The sequence below is a fragment of the Brachycentrus maculatus genome, unplaced genomic scaffold (assembly GCF_059751285.1).
Source record: "Brachycentrus maculatus isolate JH-2025_06_01 unplaced genomic scaffold, ASM5975128v1 h1tg000680l, whole genome shotgun sequence".
Taxonomy (NCBI): Eukaryota; Metazoa; Arthropoda; class Insecta; order Trichoptera; family Brachycentridae; genus Brachycentrus; species Brachycentrus maculatus.
In genome coordinates, this window is record NW_028281412.1 from 150,789 (window position 1) to 175,881 (window position 25,093).

The 25,093-nt window shown below is 32.7% G+C and overlaps 1 protein-coding gene and 1 long non-coding RNA gene across 2 annotated transcripts in view; both read left to right on the forward strand.

Annotated features, from left to right (window-relative positions):
* msi (RNA-binding protein musashi) overlaps nucleotides 1-3,578 on the forward strand; it is a 122,290-nt gene extending 118,712 nt beyond the window's left edge. The window contains exon 4 of the mRNA XM_088274465.1: nucleotides 2,138-3,578. Within this exon, the coding sequence (XP_088130591.1) occupies nucleotides 2,138-2,866 (729 nt within the window). The 3' untranslated portion in view covers nucleotides 2,867-3,578. The remainder of the gene's footprint in view (nucleotides 1-2,137) is intronic.
* A 7,419-nt stretch (nucleotides 3,579-10,997) lies between these two features.
* LOC148300643 (uncharacterized) lies at nucleotides 10,998-13,342 on the forward strand. The gene is made up of 2 exons (XR_015838913.1): nucleotides 10,998-11,371; nucleotides 11,424-13,342. It is a non-coding gene; the product is annotated as an uncharacterized LOC148300643 (long non-coding RNA).
* The last annotated feature ends 11,751 nt before the right edge of the window (nucleotides 13,343-25,093 follow it).

A 25,093-nucleotide genomic window follows, 5' to 3' on the forward strand; every position in this document is an offset into this window, starting at 1 on the left:
GCCACACGACGGGTGCCACCATCAATTTATTGCGGGGAATTTGAACTTGTAAACCTCTGAGTGATTGGTGAACGTTACGCAAGTGCGTTAAGCGATCGCTTAAACCGGCCAAATGCCAGGTCGCAAGTCCTGGGATGCTCAGACTACCATCGTCTTTCATGTGAAGAGGAACAACAGATGTTTCATATCATGTTTCGACACGTATAGTTTTGTTATCTCATCCGTAGGGTGAGTCATCCAGTATCTGATATAATAAATAATATTTAAACTGTCGGTAATATTAAATTTAGATTGTAATACCCCTTGAAATAATTGTCTACCTTTGAATCTAAAATTTTACTTAATTATCTTAACAAAATAACTTAGGATTTTTTTAGTTACAGTTCGTGTAATACCTTGTAACTAACACTCAACCTAAAATCTATGAAATATTATTAATTTTTCGTATCTCGCCTGTGTTATATTTAATATTTTTAGATAGCTATAAAACTAAAACTATACCTTTTATTTGATTTTTTTCGATGCTACTTTAAACGTGACGTTATATCGTATTTTTTGTGTGTTTAAATAGCCATTTTTAAAAAAAAAAAAATTGTAACGAGAAAACGTAAAGTTTGTATCTTGAGAAATGTTTTAAAAGGGTATTAATAACGAAGTCCGCCTCCGAAGTGTAATGGTCAGCACGCTCGGCTATCGTTCTGGAGGTCCCGGGTTCGATTCCCAAGGGGGTAAAATAAATATAGGTGATTTTTTCACTGTAATATTTATTCATTATTACCCTGGACTGGTACCTGAAGCGGAGGGCTGATCACCTTTCCTTCATGTGTAAACGATCAAGATAATACTGAGTTTATATTTCACAGTGCCCTATGCACCATTGGGTGCGGATAAGGATTTTGTTTTGTATGAATAGAAATCATGATTAAATACATACAGTGTAAAAATTAAACACTCGCTTGAGACCATTTTCGAGTTTATTAATGTCATCACGACTAGTTTCGAGAACAACGGGTGTTCTCATCATCTTCTTCCTGGCTCCATCCCGACTTATTGTCTTTGTAGACTGCTGGGGTCAGCCCTCCTCGTCCTCAGGCTGTAGGTCCTTCTATCATAAACAACATCACCTAGGCCATGCCTTGGAATCATGTTATCTTTCTGCAGCATCCGTGTTTTTTTTAGTCTTCCTCTGGATGTTTTTCGAGGAAGATCCATGGCGATCGCCTGGTTCATAATATGTTCAGGCTCTCTGCGTCCTGTGTGCCCATACCATCTCCAATTGCCTTTACTGTACCTCACTATTGTCGAATTGCCGAAGAGAATTGTTTGGCAGACTTCCTTGGCTTGGCTGGTATTTTCGGGTCACAGAGGACTCCCGGATCGGATCTTAATTCAACTCACACTAACAACTGTATGCAATTCATCTGCTGCACACTCTCCATCGTTATAGGTTTACCATTAGTTTCCGTATGGAATTTCAGCCCAGAAAATATATATTTTCGATAAATATTGCCCTTTTTAATTTACGTACTTCATAGAGGTGTACTGATGTACGTTTTTTAGTTAGCATATCGTAGTCGTACAGGAGAAAGTGACCAACTACCAAAACGTAAAATGTTCAGGAGGGCCATTTAAGTCACTTTTGCTTGGTAAGAAAATGAACACCAATGCAGTTAGTCATTTTTAACTTTTTAACTATATTATACTTCCAAGTTTTAAATCCTTTGCGATTTTGTTCAGGGCAATATTAAGCTAGTAAGATATCAAATAGTCAATGATTACGTTTTTGTGAAACAATGCACTTGGTCACTTTCTCCTGTATGACTACGATATCCACAGCTCGATGTCGGATGATTTATAAATCCAAATTTCTTAATAACTCTGTAAATATGGTAAATAATGTTTGTCTTTCCACTTCTGCCTTCGGTATGATCATACAACCCAAATTTCTCAATTACTTTGTAAATATGGTAAATAATGCGTTAGAAAAATTGTCGAAGGGTACTTATTCTCATGTTCCGCCATGGGATCGATGGTAAACAGGCCCGCAGAAGTCTGGAGAGTGACGATCGAGACGAGAGATTGGTTTAGCCGTAGTCGTGTCTAGCCTAATGTCTGTCTTTCCGCTTGTGGCTTGCAGCGGAGCCGCGGGTTCGGGTTCATCACCTTCTCGGAGCCGCACAGCGTGGACAACGTGCTCAAGGTGCCCATCCACACGCTGGACGGCAAGAAGATCGACCCGAAGCACGCTACGCCCAAGAACCGGCCGAAGCAAGCCAACAAGACGAAGAAGATCTTCGTCGGCGGCGTCAGCCAGGACACGTCCAGCGAGGAGGTCAAGGCCTACTTCAACCAGTTCGGCAAGGTCGAGGAGACCGTCATGCTGATGGACCAGCAGACCAAGCGCCACCGCGGCTTCGGCTTCGTGACCTTCGAGAACGAGGACGTCGTGGACCGCGTGTGCGAGATCCACTTCCACACGATCAAGAACAAGAAGGTGGAGTGCAAGAAGGCGCAGCCCAAGGAGGCGGTGCAGGCGAGCGCCGGGCTTCTGGGCAAGCGGCTGGCCGGCGTGGGCTCGGCCGTGCTGGGCGGGCGCCTGCCGCCGCCGCCCGCGCCGCTGGCCGTGGCGCAGGCGCAGGCGCACGCCGCGGCCGCCGCCGCCTACCCCAAGCTGCTGTACCCGGCCGCTGCGCTGGCCGCCTACCGCTACGCGCCCTACCCCGCGCCGCCGCCCGCCAGCGCGCCGCCCGCCGCCGCCGCCGCCGCGCCGCCCGCCTACCACCCCTACCAGCTGGCCGGCGTCGACATGTCCAGCTTCCAGGGCATCGACTGGGCGTCCATGTACGGCATGGGCATGTACGTCTAGGCCGCGCGCCCAGTGCCGGTACCGTGACAGCCGCTGTCAAACTGACAGCCGGCCGGAGGTTCCCAACCGCCGGCGCGCGGCACCACCCGCAGTTTTACATTCGTTCGTTTTTTTTTCTTTCATTTTATTTTTATTCTCGTCGTCGTTCTCTGTCCGAGTTCCGACGCAACAGTACAAAGTAAGTATTATTTAATCGGCGGGTGGGTGCCGCCGGGTCACGAACAAAGACCCCCGACTAATTTCTGTTCTACCACTTTAGACATAGTTCCTTTGCGGAGTCACGCGCGAATTCTCGACTTCGAACCGGTGACTTCGCGAGTGTTGTTTGATTTGATCCCTAACTCGTATTTTCCGATAACGCCGTAGTATTATGACACGGACCATTGCTCATACTGTTGCAGACACTACTGTCTGCCCTAAAGTAGGATCTCTATTCCAATTTTTCTTAGGTATGTCGCGTTGTGGAGGACGGTCTTGCGGTGTGCGCAAACGATTGATAATAATTATTGTATGTTTTAACGTGTACTTAATATGTAATGATCTAGTTGTAAGTTTTCGGAGGTAAAGGAGAAAACGCGGTGCAAAAGACCGCTGAATACTATTTATATATGAATACTCATTTTTTTCTTTTTGGAAATTTAATATGGTAAATGGCCACCGACGCCGGGTCGGTTGATCTGGAAACGTCACATTTTGGCGTAGGTAATTTTTTTCCACATTTTTCATTATATATATATATTTATATATATATATATATATATATATATATATATATATATGTATATATATATATATATATATATATATATATATATATATATATATATATATATATATATATATATATATATATATATATATATATATATATATATATATATATATATATATATATATATATATATATATATATCCCACTTTGTGATCGTTGATATTTTGAACAGTAATTAAAATAGAATTAAATATTTTAAGTAATAAATGTGCCATGCATTTTGAAGGAAAGAAGAAAAAAAACTACTTAAAATGAAAAGTAATACAATTTTTTTTTCTCGGTTCGAAATGTGGCGTTAAAAATAAAACTTGATATGATTAAAAAAAACTGTATTATAGATTATAAGTCTCGTGATTCTGATCGATTCCAAAACACGCTAAGATCGCAATTATTTTTTTTCTCTCCTGAGATATCTGGGTTCTGAACTGAGCACCCTGGGAATGTCACACCACTTTCGGTTTTCAATCGGTGGTCTGTCATAAAAAATTAATATTTTAAAAGATTGACGATGAAAGCGCTTCCGCCGCCGTCTGTTGTGGCGATGTCGAAGCTCTACAAAGGTCAGAGTAACAATTTGACTATGGTCTTTTGTGGTTATCGTATCTAACACTGAAATACGTCGTGCACGTTTTTTTTATTTAAATATTTGTATCAGATATCTCGTTGAAAGGAAAAAAAAATATATTAAAAAACGATCAAATTTGTGGATTTTCACACGAGAGTGTGTAAAATTTTGGAAAGTATATCACTAACGTCGTAAGTATTATGTGAATTTTGCAATAGTTTCAGTATTAATGTGTAAATTTTGACTTACAACCATACTGTATGTATACTTAAGGTCATCTGTAATACCACATCTCGCTTTTTATTACTTTAAGCATAAATTAATGGATGTGTATTATTAAATGTTCATCGGACGGTTGAGGGTCCCAAGCCTTCCCGGGTCGATAGTTCGAGGTCATCTACGCAGTCCAGTCGTTTAAGGTCACCTACCCGGTAGCCCGAGGTCATGGATGTAGTTTAAAGTCATCTACTACTACATAGTTTAAGGTCATCTTCCTTTCAAGTGAAGGTCACCTACCCAGTAGTTAAGTCATCTATTACTACGTAGTTCAAGGCCATATATCTACCTTGCAGTTCAAGACCACCTACCTTGTAATTAAAAGTCATCTACTACTACGTAGTTCATCGTCATCTATCTACCTTGCAAGGTCACCTATCAAGTAGTTAAAAATCATCTTTTACTAAGTATTTCAAGGCCATATATCTATCTACCTTGCAGTTCAAGGCCACCTACCTAGTTGTTAAAAGTCATTCTACTACTACGTAGTTCAAGGTCATCTACCATGCAGATCAAGGTCACCTAACTAGTAGTTCAAAGTCATTTATTACCACTACTACTACTACGTAGTTTAAGATCATCTATCGTGTAGTTCAAGTTCATCTACTTTGCAGTACCTATCTACTAGTTAAAAGTCAACTTCTACGTAGCTCAAGGTCATCTACATATCAGTTGAAGGTCATCTTCTACCTAGTTTATGGCCATCTATCGAACCACCGACCTTGTGACCGGGAAGGGCTCGCAGCCCTCAACTTCCACCACCGCAATCCGATATCGTGGCCGATAAAAATACACACACACACTCATAAAAATATATATGTTGCATTAGGAACAACAACAAAAAGATGTGTAAAAGAGCCACGATCGTCGATGTAGTTTTAAAAGTTCCTAAGCGTTTGTTGAAACCATGTAACTAGTTCGTAAACATGACGTATTATTCTGTATGTGATAACGCGGCTATCTCCACACTTAAATATGTATATTTTTTAATTGATTAAAAACGCTCATGTAGTTCAAGTTTTTTTAGCTTTTGCTGCATTTTTTTTAAAGAAGAAAAATCAGCGCTTTCTATTGAATTGAATTAAAGTCATCCCTGGAGACGTGTAATTTCTTGCCACGAAAATTAGATATTTTACAAGTGATATTTTTTTTGTTGCTTTTTCTTGTCGATAATTTTTCTCTAGATCTTATGTAATTAAAAGTATTTTTAGTATTTAAACAGTCGTTATACATTTAAAAAAAAAAAAGTATTTTAAAATGTGAGTTGTCCCCCAAACGTCTTCGATTAACATTCAAAACAAATCCATTCGTACGATTTAAAAAAAATAATAATTAAATAAAATTTAGAAAGGATATTTTAATATCATTTTTTAAATAGTTCAAGGCCATCTTCTGAACTACTCACCGTTGAACTTTATTTTCTATCAAATAAAAAAAGTAGATGGATCTGAACAAGATGTGATACAGAGTATCGCTCGACTGTCTCTTAAATGTTGATGTTTTTGAGGCGATTTTAAACGATTCTGTTATGAAAACAAGGTCATCTATAAAAAAAGTTCAAGGTCATCTTCCGAACTACTCATAATTGAACTTTATGCCTATCAAATAAAAAATACTAGATGTGTCACGTTATCATCGGCTGCTCTGGATGAAGATGTTTTGGTGACGACTCTATATGGTGTAATTCGGCAGCTTTTAATTTTGTTTTTTTTTGTCAACAAAATTATATTTAATTATTATTAATTATATATTTAAAAAATATGTAAATCACTTAATTTCGTCCGTTTTTTTCCCACCAAAATTAAACTAGTATTTTTAATTTTCGGATATTATAATATTAGTTTAAGCAATTAGTTTTAGTTTTAATTTTTAAACTGAGGCAGCCAACCTGTAGTCTTACGCTTAGAAATTAAAAAAAAGAAGAGGAAAAAAAGTAGTAGACTTATTTAAAAGATCTCATTCGCCTTAATATGTTTGACTTTGATGTTGTTGTTTTTTTTTTTTAATATTTTGTACTTAATTTTTTCTTGCCGAATTTTTTCGTTTTCATTTTCTTGGATAATTTTGTTTGAGCTAAAAATACTTAAGTGGAAATAATTCTGGACACTCGAAAAAAATATTGAGGGTTTGAAAATTCCTCAATGTAAACGCAGCTCGTTTCGTTTGGTCTACCTACATTTCCAATGACGATGATTGTAAATTTGGATTGATTCCAGATGCGAGCACTGTACAAGTTGCAAGAACTACAGGAAACCATCAATCCTCGGAACCCTAACTGTCCATATCATCTATACCAGATATCTTGTAGAGTTTTTTCTATATACTTCTCTGGAGAGTACATAAAAATTGTATGTCATCTCTGTACACCATCCTGGGAACCCTAACTGTCCATCGCATCATCGTCACCCCCTCCAAATAATACACGATACTTGTCCTGTTACTTAAAAAAAACTGTATAGAAGCATTACGGTTGTCCAAACTTAAAACACAGTAAGGGACATTTTTTTGTAGAACGTTTTTTTGCATTTTTGGATTAAGTAGAATCTACTTAACCCAAGAATGCAAAAAAAACGTACTACAAAAAAATATGTCCCTTACTGTGTTTTGAGTTTGGACAGCCGAATATCTGCTAATTAAAATGTTAAAACAGCTGTATAATGTGAAAAAAATATTAGTGTGATGTTAAAACAGCTGTATAATGTGAAAAAAATATTAGTGTGTTTTCGATTCGTCTGTAGGATGGAAGATATTGCTTCGCAGCAGATCATGTCAGATTCGAGTGTCCAGAATGATTTCCACCAACCTTGCTCGATCTTACAAATTCGTGGTAAAAAAATAAATAATTGTCATGTAGGCTGAGAGAAAAATCGTCATAATTTTTTCTACGCCAAGATTTATCCCATGTCGACGGAATGCAAGCGCGTATGATATGTATCATTCATTTTTAAAAAAATATATTTATTTCTCTGGAAAATAAGAGAGTAAACTCGCTCCGGCGCTGGAGGCACGCGCCAGGCCCGCAGCAGGCGGGCGCCGAGGGCGCGGGCCGCGGGGCCGCAGCAGGAGGGCGCGAAGGGCCGGACCACTCGGTGAGTGTCAATTTGAAACGCAAAGACTAAGCACAGTACGAATGTCGAGACCTGTATTGTACATGATTAAGAATTAGAGGTGTATATGTTATATATATATATATATATATAACTTTTGGACTTGACCCGTTTTATTTGTGTATTAACACGTGTATGTATATTTCCCCTCTGTATTACACACCCACATATCTATATATATATATATATATATATATATATATATATATATATATATATATATATATATATATATATATAATATATATATATATATATATATATATATATATATATATATATATATATATATATATATATATATATATATATATATATATATATATATATATATATATATATATATATATATATATATATATATATATATATATATATATATATATATATATTATATATATATATATATATATATATATATATATATATATATATATATATATATATATATATTATATATATATACATATATATATTATATATATATATATATATATATAATATATATATATATATAATATAAATATAAATATAAATATAATATATATATATATATATATATATATATATATATATATAATATATATATATATATATATATATATATATATATATATATATATTATATATATATATATATATATATATATATATATATATATATATATATATATATATATATATATATATATATATATTTATATATATATATATATATATATATATATATATATATATATATATATATATATATATATATATATATATATATATATATATTTATGTGTGTGGCTTAAAATCATCATTGATTAGTTTTAGATGTCGGTTTTTAGAGGCTAAACAGTAATTACTTTGGTATATTTATATATATAGCGATGTTTTTTTAAATATTTGGGAATTTATCATACTTTATTTGATGAGAAATATATTTTATAGAAAAAAAATTGAATTACGTATTGTTTTTTTCATTTTCTTCTTCTTACCATCTCTCTTCAACCGTCTAGGCGCAGATGAAGAAGTGTATAGAGATGATAATCTGGAAGAATATTTATATATATATTATATATATATATTATATATATATATATTATATATATAAATATATATATATATATATATATATATATATATATATATATATATATATATAGTTAGTTTTTTCGATGGTTTTATGGTCAGAGGTAGTTTGAGCGTACGCCTAAGTAAAAAGTTCCATACCCAACGTACTCTTTGGAAGAACGCGTGTCGAGTTTAATACCACCTTTCTGTAAAGTCGCACTTTTTCCCCCATTTTTTTCATCTCTTGCCGTATCTCCCAACTTGTACGCTGTATATCCGTAGTTAGAGTTACTGTCTGTAGATTATTATGTACATTTTACACAATAGGTTGTTTTCTCCATTTGACGATGATTTTTCTATTCCAAAAGGGCGTAAAAATCACCAAGAAAGCGACTATCTCCACGAATTGGCATGGCTAGACCTTATAGACTTAGAATAATCTATATATCCTTACCTTAAGCGCGATCGTCGATATATCGACGATGACACAATAGCCTTAGAAAAATCTAGTTCTAAAATTTTGAGAGCTGAGAATCTATATATCGACTCTAGTATTCTTTGCCTTATGTGCGATCGTCGATTTATCGATGATGACGCAATAGCCTTATAATAATCTAGTTCCAACCTTTATTTAGAGCGCTGAGAATATATATATATATATATACTCTAGTATATTTTGCCTTTAGCGCGATCGTCGATATATCGACGATGACGCAATAGCCTTAGAATAATCTAGTTCTAACCTTTAGAGCGCTGAGAATCTATATATATCGACTCTAGTATCCTTTGCCATAAGCGCGATCGTCGATATATCGACGATGACGTAATAGACTTAGAATCATCAAGTTCTCTTGATGTGTTTTAACCTTCAGAGCGTTGACAATCTATATATCGCCTCTAGTATCCTTTGCCTTAAGCGCGATCGTCGAAATATCGACGATGACTTCAGCGTATCTGGCTGTCGAGCTGGAAGGTTGCATCGTAGCTTGCGCGCTTCTTAACGGTCGATAATATTTATAAATAAACAAAATCACTAAATTTTTGCAACAAAAAAAAACAAATTTATTATATATTCAAAAAAAAAATTCAGCAATTTCAGCTTAAATTGAGATACAATCTCAGCACTAAATCGGTTAATATATCATAGAAATAAAACGCTTGCCCAATACCACTGTTTTGAGTATATTAATGTAAACACGACAAGTTTTGAGAACTACAGATGTCCTCGTCAACGTGTGAAAATAAAATTAAAACAAGGTGAAAACACAATGTTTGTATTTTCGCCCGTTTATGAGAACATCTCTAGATCTCGAAACTAGTCGTGTTCACGTTATTAAACTCAAAAAATGGTATTTTACGAGTGCTTTTTATTGATTTATTCAAATCATCCAATGCCAAATCGATGAATAATTCTCTTCATAACGCATATGATACGTTGAATACCTTCAAAGCTGCCTCCGATCTACGTAAACTGTCTAGCCGATTGAAACTGTTTAGCCGATTGAAACTGTCTAGCCGATTGAAGCTGTCTAGCCGATTGAAGCTGTCTAGCCGATTGAAGCTGTCTAGCCGATTGAAGCTGTCTAGCCGATTGAAGCTGTCTAGCCGATTGAAGCTGTCTAGCCGATTGAAGCTGTCTAGCCGATTGAAGCTGTCTAGCCAATTGAAACTGTCTCTCCAAATGTGCCATCGAACATCGCAGCATCTAGACTAGACTGATACATCGCCACGCTTGCATTCCCTCGTCGGACTCTTCGTCTTTGACTGGAAAAATTAAGATTTTATTCTACTCTCAGACACATTGTTACCCTTTTTTCAATCAATAACCTCATTTTCTGATTCTACCGTCGTTATTTTTTGTTATATTTTTAAAGTGACAGCTTTTTCGCCCTCAAACTGTACCATGAAACTATGCTGACGACTCCTAAAGTTTAAATCGTGAACCGATGATGAAACAATAATTTTTATTGTACTGGATTTAGCTTCCGAGACATGTAAGATGTCGCGACAGAGACGAAAGACTCGTGGAAAGGCGTCCCTTCAGGGCGAAACGGCTGTCGCTCGAATCGCGAAATTCGACGTGATCGTAAATCGTGGTCTGATTTCAAGAAAGGACTAAGTGCGATTATGTAAAACGCCAATACTTTCAACGAGATTTGGTCGACTCTTTTCGTTTTTAATATTTTGTGTAATTTTCGTTGGTTTTTGAAATATAATTGACGGTGAGCTCTCTGAGGAAATAACTAGTAATATATATATATATATATATATATATATATATATATATATATATATATATATATATATATATATATATATATATATATATATATATATATATATATATATATATATATATATATATATATATATATATATATATATATATATATATATATATATATGAATATAAATATATCGCACACCTAGATCAAAACTGTATCAACTCAAAAATTATGATTTTTTTAGATAATCATGTATTCGGGTTCTACAAACGAAGACGCATATATCATTTTATTCGATTTGTCAATATATTCAATATTCTTCTAAATATGGCACTATATGTTCCTTTTGGTGAGTAAAAGAGTCGGATTCTCTCTGCCTACTCCTTCGGGGAAGCGGCGTGATGGTTAGTTTGTTAGTTTGTATGAAATGCCTTGATGTAATTATTCTTTAATACGCATTGTCTGTTCATTAAAGAAAACGGGAAACTTGTATTACATAAGGCAACATCGCTATACGTTTTCTAAAAAAAACAGGAAACTTGTATTACATAAGGCAACATCGCTATACGTTTTCTAAAAGAAAACAGGAAACTTGTATTACATAAGGCAACATCAAAGTTCGTTTTCTTAAAGAAAACGGGAAACTTGTATTACATAAGGCAACAAACAACACTATACGTTTTCTATAAGAAAACAGGAAACTTGTATTACATAAGGCAACATCGCTATACGTTTTCTAAAAGAAAACAGGAAACTTGTATTACACAAGGCAACATCACTATACGTTTTTTAAAAGAAAACAGGAAACTTGTATTACATAAGGCAACATCGCTATACGTTTTCTAAAAGAAAACAGGAAACTTGTATTACATAAGGCGACATCACTATACGTTTTCCGTCTCCTGAAAATTCAGTTTTTTTTAGTTGATACTCTTTTGATGTAGGTGTGCGATATTGAAATTTCTGATTTTGTGCGATGTCTGCAAAATCTTGCAGACTTGACTCCGTTCCATCCTCTCCATCCCAATGTCGACCGATCCAAAATTCAAGTAGACTTTCGAATGCACGACGCCTTGGTATTTTAAAACCACCATAGCTTTTGTAGATAAAACATTGTTATACATATATATATATTGAATATTTCTGATTTTTTCTCTCTGTCTAACATGTAATGAGGAAGCTTGGTATCGATATTAATAAATTGTTTTTTTTTTCTTTGGCACTTCACTCGAAGGTGTGTTTGTAATACGATGTAACATTGCTATTGTTGATAGACGCAGTACAAATTGTGCATGGTAAGATTTACACCTATTTTAGGATGTTGCAACAGCCGATGTGTAATTTTAACCGATTTTTCTCGGTAAATACCGCTTTTCTATCAAAATGTGTTATTACGCGTGTTTCGACGTATTGAATCCGTCGAAACGCGTGTCACAGCACGTTTTGATAAACGGCTGTATTTAATTAAGAACCGTAGGTGCTGTGTTATTTCTGTAATCGATTCGGCAGAGATTTTTACATGGTTTTCTGCTTTTATCGTAATTTATTGCTACACGCGTTTCGACGGATTCAATATGTTGACCTCACCGATCGAAACATGTGTAGCGATATATTTTAATAAATACTGGTATTCACCACAGCTGTTGTGTAATTTCATATAATCGATTTCACAGACACTTTTACACGGTTAAAATGTAACTTTGTTTCAAAATCACTAAATTTAAAGTGATTTTGAAATAAAGTTACGTTTTAATTATAAAATGGAAAATCACAAAGTTAGTGCTTCAAATATAAATTATACTTTTACATGGTTTATACACCTTTTTATCATAATTTATTGCTACACGCGTTTCGACGGATTCAACTTGTTGACCGCATCGATCGAAATACGCGTAACAAATACAGTAATAAATAGCGGTAATTACCGAGTAGGATTGAAATTTAGTAGAAGCTGTTGTGGAATTAAAAATGTATAATTAACCTCTACACGATATTGTGAAACTTAGTTTTAAAGCATCGTAGAAAACCTTGTGAACTTGTACGATAGTGACAGCGGAAGCATTGTCAAGTTTGTCGTTGTCGTTTTGTGTATTTCTCTTTAATTTATCTAAATTTTGTTTTTTTTTTGTTTTTAGTTTTTTTTTTAACTTTTTCAATCTCTTTCAGTTGTTACTTTTCATTTTCTGTAATCGTTTGCCAGCTTTTAATATTTTTCCTGTATCGTTCTGGTATTTTTGTATGTTTTAATGAGGTTTCTGGAGTAAGAAGCTTATTTTGTTGTAATTCCTTTTAGTTTTTTTTCTCTTTTATTTTGGTTTATGAAGCGAACTGCATTGAATTTACAAAGCACACTGTATTTTAATTTGGTTTTTATATTTTTTGTGTGTAATATACCACTTGTAGTGTTTACTTTCCTGTAAAAAAACGTTTGGCTGTATGAATGGTATTAATAATAAAAAATATTATAAGTAATTTGTGTTTTTTCTTTCTATTTTTTTTATATTGCATACTTTGATTCGTATTTGGTGGTGTTTGTTGCGGTCGAAATTGTTTAACATTTTTGGCATCTCAACATAGACGATGAAGTTTGTGGGAGTCTGGGTATTTGCAGGGCTCATGCCTTAATGGTTTTTTTGTAATTACATAACATCCAAGTGACTCTGAAATCTAGCTACGGCTTATGCAACACCGCTTATCGTGACCCTACTCAGACTTTAACTTTTTAAGGTTTATAGCCTTTGCCTACTCGTGAATGGATTTACTCTTTATATATAAAGTTACTATAATTTCATGAGTGAAAATTCTTGGCAAAAACACTCGCTAATGGCCTGTCATGGGCTGGTTAAGCTATCACTTATCACACATGTAACATTCACCGCTCTACCCATGATTGACAATTACACTGCTCAAATTTTTGCGACTTTGAATTCACGGGAGCCGTCTATGGCCGTTTTGAGGGGCCCTTTTTATTCAGATGTGTACAAGATCCTAACTGGATTATTTAACATACTGGGGGACGCCTGAAAACACTTGGAAAGAGAAACCCTTACAAGATTTGTTAGCAAGGATTTGAAAAAAAAAATACCTCTAGAACCATCGACCTAACTTAGAACACCACAACATACGAATGGGCATATAGTGTACATGATTGCCAACTGTGAATTTATAAAAATGTACCTGTCATTTTTGCCGTCTTATCTTCGGATCATACATCCGTTTATTCCCTTTTTGCGAGGGTTTTAATAGTATTACAAAAATCAAAAGAAAATTGTTCATTAATTGATTCGGCAGTCACTCAATGATATCAATATCTATCCACTTTCAAATTTCACTCGTCACGCGTTTCGATGCATTTCGCATAATTTTCAAACATCGTGAATGCATCGAAACACGTGTCGCAATAGATTTTGAGAAATAGTGGTATTTAATCGGCAAGAAGCGTGCGAGATTACCCAGAAAACTCGCAAATTATATAAATCTACCAATACAGAGACTAAAATGCTCGATTTAAAAACGCGGAATTTTTCGCAAAATGGCAGGTATGTTTTGCAATATTTACGATTTCAGCAGTTTCACAATACAGCCTACTATATATATATATATATATATATATATATATATATATATATATATATATATATATATATATGTATATATATATATATATATATATATATATATATATATATATATATATATATATATATATATATTATTTATTTGAACTTTTTGTACAATGTATGTACATTGGCGGGCTTATTGCTATAAAGCAATATCTTCCAACCAACCAAAAAAACAGACTAGTGTGAACGATCTAGGCTTGTACCTTTTGATGTCTGTTAGAAATTAGTGGGGAGATAATGCTTGAACAGGTAAAGACAAGGATAAGAAAAAAGAAAAACATATATTTATATATATATATATAAATATATATATATATATATATATATATATATATATATATATATATATATATATATATATATATATATATAAACATACTTTGGAGTCACTCTCTAGAGTTGCCTAGCCAGGATATACGCCTTCCTATTCTGCATTTACCTTCAACATCGCCTAGTCATATAATATCTATTACTCGCTATTTTTATCCCCTCATGAAATGCCCAAAGTACTCTTGTATTCGTCTTTATAATGTAGTATCTATAACTTCTCTATCTTTTCCCATTTGACTTAAAACATCTTGGTTTGGAGCTGTCTCGACCCAGAATACTTAGAACATTCCTTTGTAGCACAACATTTGGAAGCTGTATTCTTCTTAATGTGGCGCCTTGAGTAAGTCTATAATGGATTTTGGCTAGAGAGGCAGCATTGTACAATTCTCATGTCAATTCACTTTGAAATCGTTTGCAAAGTATTTCAAAGAAAGTTAAATATTTGCATAGTATCAGGTCATCGCCAAAGTCCCTTCTAATTATGTTTTCATACACAAAAAGTTGATCATTTCATATTTCAAAACCATTTCAGTTTTTTGGTGATTGGCGCCCAACGTGTGAAGTATTATTTGAGCATTTTGATCATTAGCGTCCGACGCGGGTCGAAAACAGCCTAGATATTTTTAAGTTCAAGTATTTTTTGAGGTATTTGATCGTTGGCGCCCAACGTGGGGCCAAACAGCCCCATATTTTGAAATCCAAGTATTATTTGAGGTTTTTGATCATTGGGGGCAAGTGTTGTATTTTTCCAAGTGTTTTGATGATTGGCGCCCAACGTGGGGCAAAAAATCTAACCAAATATTTTTACATTACTTCACTAGCTTTCCTTAAGATAGGACTGTATATATTTTAGGATGTGTATATATATATTTACTTTTGGCATATAGCGCACTCATAGTACAGAAAGTATATGTAAGAAAATGTAGTTCTAACACTTAGTTATCTTCTAGCTGAGCAATGATAACCTTGTTTTGTTGTATTCGAACTAAGTAAAAGTGTAGCTGAATGATATTTTTGTGTTTTTAAAAGTATTTATTGATTCCCTCCACTTCCTTTCCCGATTTTCACAACAACAAAAAACGCACAAGAATCGCAGACCTACCAGAAGAGCCAGCTCCCGCCACATCAAAAACAAATGGTAAATATTTTTCTACACCCATCTCGAAGAGTCGAAGCAAACAAATCTAAAAATAATGAAAGTGTTTTTATGTTCAAAATCTCAAATATTTATTGAAAGCTTTGAAATTTTGACACAATGCTGCATTCCGACAAACCTATGATAGAAAAAAATGTTTTTTGTTAATTGTGTCAATTTCGAACGTAACGGTAAAATTTAGCATCGCCCATGGCGGACAGCGTGCTACTTGACGACCACTGTCACTTGGCATTTTCAATGTTTTCGATTGCATTGTTGTCATACATGTGGCAAATTAGAAATGTGTCGTTTCTATTTTCTTTCTTTGACATTTAACTCGACTGAGCCACCGCACCGTGTGGCCGGGTACACTTAGTAAATAAATCAATAAACAATCAATGATAAAAGTGGGAATTCTCATTAAAAAAAAATATTTATTAAAACCATTTTTTTCTTAATATCAACGAAAAATTAGCGAAATTTTAACGAATTTTGTTTTATATCACCGACGGTGTTCCGCAAGGTGTTTTATTAGTTCCTTTTATTTTTTTATGTCTGAAATTCAACTAGTCAAAAATGTAACTTTTTTATGTCGTATAATAACTAATTTTACTTATTTTTATAATTTAATATTTTTAATTTATTCTAGTCATTCGAACGCTAACGTTTATCAGTAGTCTTAAAAATGTCTGATTTTTAATGATTTTTAGGGATAAGTCAAAACGATTTTGCATTTTTTTTTAAATATTTTAAACGTAAATATGCATTTTTTATGGTCACCATTTTTACATTTTTTATTTAAAATAATGTGCCAATACACTCCAAGTGTCTACGCGTTCTACCGATTCATTCTAAAATCCCAAATAGTATGCGGAAAACACTCACCAAATACGTTAAAGTAATCAATAATTAGTTATAAGGCCGACATTTTGTCTCTTATCGTGGCAGTACACCTCTTTTAATATGTTCTCGTTTGCCTGACTCGGAAATTGTACTATACGTCAGAAAAATGTAATAAAAAAACACCTCGATAGCTATCTTTGTTTACTACCAACGACTGGTTTAAAACCAAGTGGTTTTTATTAAACTAACCTTAAAAATTACATGCGGTTGAAAGGTATTCTTAAATAAAAACAAATAATTCAGCTTCGTTTAATACCAACCATTTCTGTTTTAAAACGAAGTAATTTATTTAAAATGAGTATTTATTTTATTTTCAAAGCATTATAAATTTTGTGGTATTGTGATGTACATACCACTCTCCTTATCATTATTTATATCCTTATATTTGAGTGGTATTACTGATAACACAAAAAACAAAGTACTTTATTTAATACTACCATAACCGGTCTAAAACAAAGTAATTTGTTTAATTCTACCATAACTGGTCTAAAACAAAGTTATTTGTTTAAATCTACCATAACTGGTCTTAAACAAATTGTTTAATACTACCATTACTGGTCTAAAACAAAGTAATTTATGTAACACCACCATTACTGGTATAAAATAAAGTAGCTTTCAATTACAAAACGATAATGGCGCTGTAAAAAAACTCATTAAAAATACTACTTAAGATTATATACTATATATAAGAACAGAGGCATGATAACTCAATTAAGAATGTAAATTAAGGTATGAAGTAAATAATGAAGCAGTTATTTTATATTTAATTTAATTGAAATAAATAAGAAAACACGTTTAATTTCATACTAGTCATAAAATCTAGTCGACACTTAGATCTATAGATAAATAAATAAATTAAAACAACTTAATTTGTACCATATAAGCTCATTTTAAAACATAGGACCACTTCTTAAAGATTTGTTAAGTTCATTTCCATAATACCCTTTTTCAAGAATATATATATATATATATATATATATATATATATATATATATATATATATATATATATATATATATATATATATATATATATATTTATATATATTTATATATATATATATATATGTATATATATATATATATATATATATATATATATATATATATATATATATATATATATATATATATATATGTTTTTTTTTAGAAATCCTTGAATCACAATTCGCAAATTCTTCAATAATTTATAAAACAATTCCTTGCGACTTAAAATGGTAGAATTTTTCAGAAAATTCATAGTTCAAATGTGCGTTTAGCGTTCACTAACTAAGACACCCGTCAGATTTAACGGACATATCGCTCTCTCCTTTCAATAACGTCATAAATCAAAAAACTAGATTTTTCAGGAGAACGTTTTTAAAGTTTAAAATTTAACACAATGTATTAAAAATAAATATCAAGCCACTTATTTAACTTTTAACCGTGCAACGGGTATTTTAAGGTAAAACCTGAAGGTTTTTTCTCAATTTAAAAATATTTAGTATATTTAAAAAAATATATTAAACAATACCTTTCCTTCAAAATGCAAAAACAGCATTTTCTGCGCTGTAGCGGGTAAATATTAAGTTAAAAATATGCCTCTTTTGCTGGGATATAGTACATTTTCTGGGCATTCCGAAAACATGCACAACTGAAAGTTGACGATTTTTGATTTATGACGTTCTTGAAAGGAGTGAGCGATATCAAAACAATTAGTTAATCTACCATTTTTTTAAATGTTATAATTCATAGATTGGCACGACTGATAACGTTTTAGCCAAATGCATACTTGATATTTCAGAAGTCGTCTGTAAGGTACAAAACTGTCGTAACGAGTCTAGGAAACTCTTAAAGATTCTAGATATTTTTATGAATATACAATTTTGATTAGAAAAACATACTCTACGGCAATTCTTAGTGCCATCTATTAGCGTTTTCACAAAACGGTGATAAATATTTTTTGAAAGATGTAGGTACAAAACGTGCCTTGGAAAATATATTAAAAATCTGATTCTCTCAATTTTTAGCGATTCCAGTTATCTCAATTAGACTAATCCAATAAAATAGTAGAAAAGTTTAATTTTAAAAAGGAATCTTCCATGATATATATTTGAATACTTCTCATGTTGAAAAAGATTTTTCCATTAAATATTTGAATATTGCTCATGTTGAAAGGGATTATTTCATGATATATTTGAATACTGCTCATGTTGAAAGCTATTATATTAGTACGCAATTGATTGGTTTTTACGTTGAAAAGATTATTCCGTGATATATTTGAGTACTTCTCGTGTTGAAAGGGATTATTCCATGAAATATTTTAATACTGCTCATGTTGAAAGCTATTATATAAGTACGTATTTGAATGATTTTTACGTTGAAAAGATTATTCCATGGTATATTTGAGTACTTCTCGTGTTGAAGGGGATTATTTCATGACATCTTTGAGTACTTCTCGTGCTGAAAGGGATTATTTCATGAAATATTTGAATAATGCTCATGTTGAAAGCTTTTATACTAGTAAGTATTTGAATGATTTTTACGTTGAAAAGATTATTCCATGGTATATTTGAGTACTTCTCGTGTTGAAAGGAATTATTCCATGATATATTTGACTTCATCTCCATTAAAATATAAATTAATAATTCGGTTTAGTGGATTTAATTGCTGTTTTTTACTGGAATCGTAAAAAAATGTAATAGCTACCGTTTTTTTTTTTTAAAAAAAGGTTGTGAATTATTATTTTACATTTTAAAATAAGTAGTTTTTTTTCAGGCATACTTTACTCTCGATTATTCGATAATTTTATAGGCTTTCAATAAAAATCTACGTTTTTGTTTATCTTGAAATAAAAATGCAATTCCATCACGAAGTGTCAGTAGATAATATAAATCTATCTTGAAATACATATGCATTTAAAATAAAAGAAAAAATGAGGTGAATATGACCATTTATAGTATGACGTATTATTACGCCATTTAAATATCCACGGTGTGCTAACTTTGGTCCATAGATCATACAATGTACCAGAATGAATCATCTCAGTGCATTTAAAAAAATGTGAATTTTTTTAAATACAGATTTTTTTCATTTATCATATGTAGTTGTGTTTAAGATTGACTTCGAAACCGCCAACTATAAACCGACTGCTACATTGAACTTATGACGTAGATGCGTCAATTGCGACCAACCACCTAGAAACGGCGTTTTTCTGCAGCTTTTTATTTTAAAAAAATAATTAATTGTACAAAAACGTCATTTTTAGCAAAAAATAAAATAAATTTAACACATCAATGGTAGAAATTTGATTGAAAAATCGAATCATTGAATAATCGAGAGAATATTATGACTCTTTTCCTTTAAAATATCATAACATACAAATATGTATATATATATATGTATATATATATATATATATATATATATATATATATATATATATATATATATATATATATATATATATATATATATTAAGTAAAATTACAAGTACGACGTTATATATATATATATATATATATATATAACGTCGTACTTGTAATTTTTTTATATATTCTTAAGTCTTGTGGTACTTACATACATACATATATATATTTACCAACTAACTGGCCTTTTCGCTTGAAAAACACACTGGTAGTGTTAGTAGATACTTTTTTTATTATTTGTACAACAGTCTCGAGTCTCGCACACCCATTCGTCCAGTGCATGCGATATATAGAAAAACAACAATAAAGTAAATCTCACTATAACGTACATTCCTATAAGGTTTTCCCCTATTACGTTTTCTTCCTATAACGGCGATCCCCGTATAACGCAGTAGGAAGATTATGTCATCCAAAATTATTTTTACTATTTGAAGTGTAAACATGCAATTAAAAATCATTCTTCTCGCTCGGCTACCGTACTGGAGGTCCCGGGTTCGATTCCCAGGGGGGGTCAAATAAATATAAATGATTTTTTCACTCTTACATTTATTCAATATTACCCTGGACTGGTACCTGAAGCGGAGGGCTGATCACCTTTCCTTCATGTGCTAACTATCAAGATAACTCTGCGTTTATATGACGCAGTGCCCTATGCACCATTGGGGTGCGGATAAGGGTTTGAATGAAATGAATGAATGAAAATAATAAAAATACAAATATTTATCTTTTGAAAAAAGATGTTCCCCCCGATAACGTGGAACCTATATCAACGTTATATCAGAGTTATCTTCTCTGCGTTTATTTGACGTAGTGCCCTATGCACCATTGGGTGCGGATAAGGGTTTGAATGAAATGAATGAATGAAAATAATAAAAATATTTATCTTTTGAAAAAAGATGTTCCCCCCGATAACGTGGAACCTATATCAACGTTATATCAGAGTTATCTTCTCTGCGTTTATTTGACGCAGTGCCCTATGCACCATTGGGTGCGGATAAGGGTTTGAATGAAATGAATGAATGAAAATAATAAAAATACAAATATTTATCCTTTGAAAAAAGATGTTTCCCCGATAACGTAGAACCTATATCAACGTTATATCAGAGTTATCTTCTCTGCGTTTATTTGACGCGGTGCCCTATGCACCATTGGGTGCGGATAAGGGTTTGAATGAAATGAATGAATGAAAATAATAAAAATACAAATATTTATCTTTTGAAAAAAGATGTTCCCCCCGATAACGTGGAACCTATATCAACGTTATATCAGAGTTATCTTCTCTGCGTTTATTTGACGCAGTGCCCTATGCACCATTGGGTGCGGATAAGGGTTTGAATGAAATGAATGAATGAAAATAATAAAAATACAAATATTTATCTTTTGAAAAAAGATGTTCCCCCCGATAACGTGGAACCTATATCAACGTTATATCAGAGTTATCTTCTCTGCGTTTATTTGACGCAGTGCCCTATGCACCATTGGGTGCGGATAAGGGTTTGAATGAAATGAATGAATGAAAATAATAAAAATACAAATATTTATCTTTTGTAAAAAGATGTCCCCCCCGATAACGTGGAACCTATATCAACGTTATGATGGATTTACTGTTTTTGGTGAAATTTTTAACTAAGATAGAATGACACGGTGATGAAGATCTACCAGGGTGTGATAACTGCACTGGAGATCGAATGATCTAACTTGGCGTCGTGCTACATTCGAGGCTGTTGTAATTCGACTTACCGACTGGAGACGTTGCATTTAAGTATAATATTTTACATGTTGTGTGTAAGAAGTTGTTTAATGTTCGTTAGTGACGCAGTAAGTGGTATGAGAACAAAGAAACAAAGAAAAACTAGGAAATTTAACAACAAAAACCATTTAATAAGAGCGATAATTGATTATTTTTTTTGAATATGTGAAAATTTCTTATTTAGTGTGGTGTGGCCATGTGGAGAGAATGGTTAGAGCAATATATATGGGATTATAGGCCTGAGAGTCTACATAACATGTATGGCTAGAAGCTAGGACTGTATGCCAGGGTCGGGAGTGCAGAAATTAGAAGGTATATATGTGCAGCTGAGGCAGATATAGTTGAGAAGATCAAGGGTCTATGAGATGGTGTAGCCATGTGGGGGGTATAGTTAGAGCAGTATATATGGGATTATAGGTCTGAGAGTCTACATAGCATGTATGGCTAGAAGCTAGGACTCTATGCCAAGGTCAGGAGTGCAGAAATCAGAAGGTATATATGTGCAGCTGAGGCAGGTTTAGTTGGGAAGATCAAGGTTCTATTAGATGGTGTGGCCATGTAGAGAGAGTGGTTAGAGCAGTATATATGGGACAGTAGGCCCGAGAGTCTACATAGCATGTATGGCTAGAAGCTAGGACTGTATGCCAGGGTCAGGAGTGCAGAAATCAGAAGGTACATATGTGCAGCTGAGGCAGGATTAGTTGGGAAGATCAAGGGTCTATTAGATGGTGTAGCCATGTGGGGGGTATAGTTAGAGCAGTATATATGGGAGAGTAGGCCCGAGAGTCTACATAGCATGTATGGCTAGAAGCTAGGACTGTATGCCAGGGTCAGGAGTGCAGAAATTAGAAGGTATATATGTGCAGCTGAGGCAGGTATAGTTGGGAAGATCAAGGGTCTATTAGATGGTGTGGCCATGTGGGGGGTATAGTTAGAGCAGTATATATGGGATTATAGGCCTGAGAGTCTACATAACATGTATGGCTAGAAGCTAGGACTGTATGCCAGGGTCAGGAGTGCAGAAATTAGAAGGTATATATGTGCAGCTGAGGCAGGTATAGTTGGGAAGATCAAGGGTCTATTAGATGGTGTGGCCATGTAGAGAGAGTGGTTAGAGCAGTATATATGGGACAGTAGGCCCGAGAGTCTACATAGCATGTATGGCTAGAAGCTAGGACTGTATGCCAGGGTCAGGAGTGCAGAAGTCAGAAGGGGTGTGCAGCTGAGGCAGGTATAGTTGGGAAGATCAAGGGTCTATGAGATGGTGTAGCCATATGGGGGGTATAGTTAGAGCAGTATATATGGGAGAGTAGACCCGAGAGTCTACATAGCATGTATGGCTAGAAGCTAGGACTGTATGCCAGGGTCAGGAGTGCAGAAGTCAGAAGGAGTGTGCAGCTGAGACAGACATAATCTCCTAGAAGTATGGACCACTCACCAGTCTTTTTTTAGGGGGGTTTTTGTTGTATTTTTACAGTATTCTGTAGTTTGCAATTCAAATTAAACGGAATTATTTGTAATGTTTAACGGCGTTGTGAAAAAATATCAATGCGCGTATAGTGCATACATAATTAGACAATAAAAATCCGTTCTCGTACCACTTACTCTAGGATTTTAAGTACCCAATGTATCGACAGCAATAATAATTAATTAATATAGAAATTAAGTAATGACTATAATATTCCCTTATTACATCTGTATTTAAGATACCATCTATATATATTTTTGTAATATAATCCAATGAAGGTGTTTTAATTGTTGTTATGCATTGTAATATGGCCGGAATAGAAACGGAATTTGAAATTCAATAGTGTTTTGATATAAAAATCGACTCTATACTTAATGTCCATGAGGAATCGGCGTTGGTGCAAAACAAAGAAACTTGCGTAAGAAATTTATTTTTAAAAAAAATACATGATAACACAGTTTCATGCGTCACGTGTGGTCCTAAACAAAGAAGCTTACGTAAAATGTTAGAAAAAGCGACAATTGGACAGCAAAAATATGCTTTTATACGCGATTACACAATATTCCATAAAAGTTATGAATTCTGAAATTATTATTGATATCTAAACTAACAGATTAGTTTGAAATTGTTTGATTTTGATATCAAATTTATCGTTTAAGTATATTTTTAAATCTGTGGTATAAAACAAAGAATTCTGTTTAAAAAAAACTAGTGGTACATAAAATTTTTCAAAACGTCTAGAGAGTGAATGCTTGTGCCAACAACAAAACAAACCAACGATGTTAACACTTGAACTCGAATGCTAAATTATTTTGATTGAATTAATTGCTGTTTTCTCCTTTTTTATGGACATTAGGAATACCGTCGGTTTTGAACATATGTGAATCTTGTAGTGTGGTCATTTTGGACCCCCTTTGATATAAAAAAAGTGATTTAAGAAAATATTCAATTACATTTCCAAACTTAAATATTTAATATATATATATATATAAATATTTAATATATATATATATATATATATATATATATATATATATATATATATATATATATATATATATATATATATATATGTATACATATATATATATATATATATATATATATATATATATATATATATATATATATATATATATATATATATATATATATATATATATATATATATATATATATATATATATATATATATATATATATATATATATATATATATATATATATATATATATATATATATATATTATATATATATATATATATATATATATGTATATATAAATATATATATATATATATATATATATATATATATATATATATATATATATATATATATATATATATATATATATATATATATATCTATATCTATATATATATATATATATATATATATATATATATATATATATATATATATATATATATATATATATATATATATATATATATATATATATATATATATATATATATATATTGGAAACTTGTTTCGAGGTTGTGAGTATGTTGAAATTAGCTCACTGGACATTACATATATGATGACTTATTGATCAAATGAAATATATTCAAATACAAACAAAATTTCAGTGTTTTTTTCA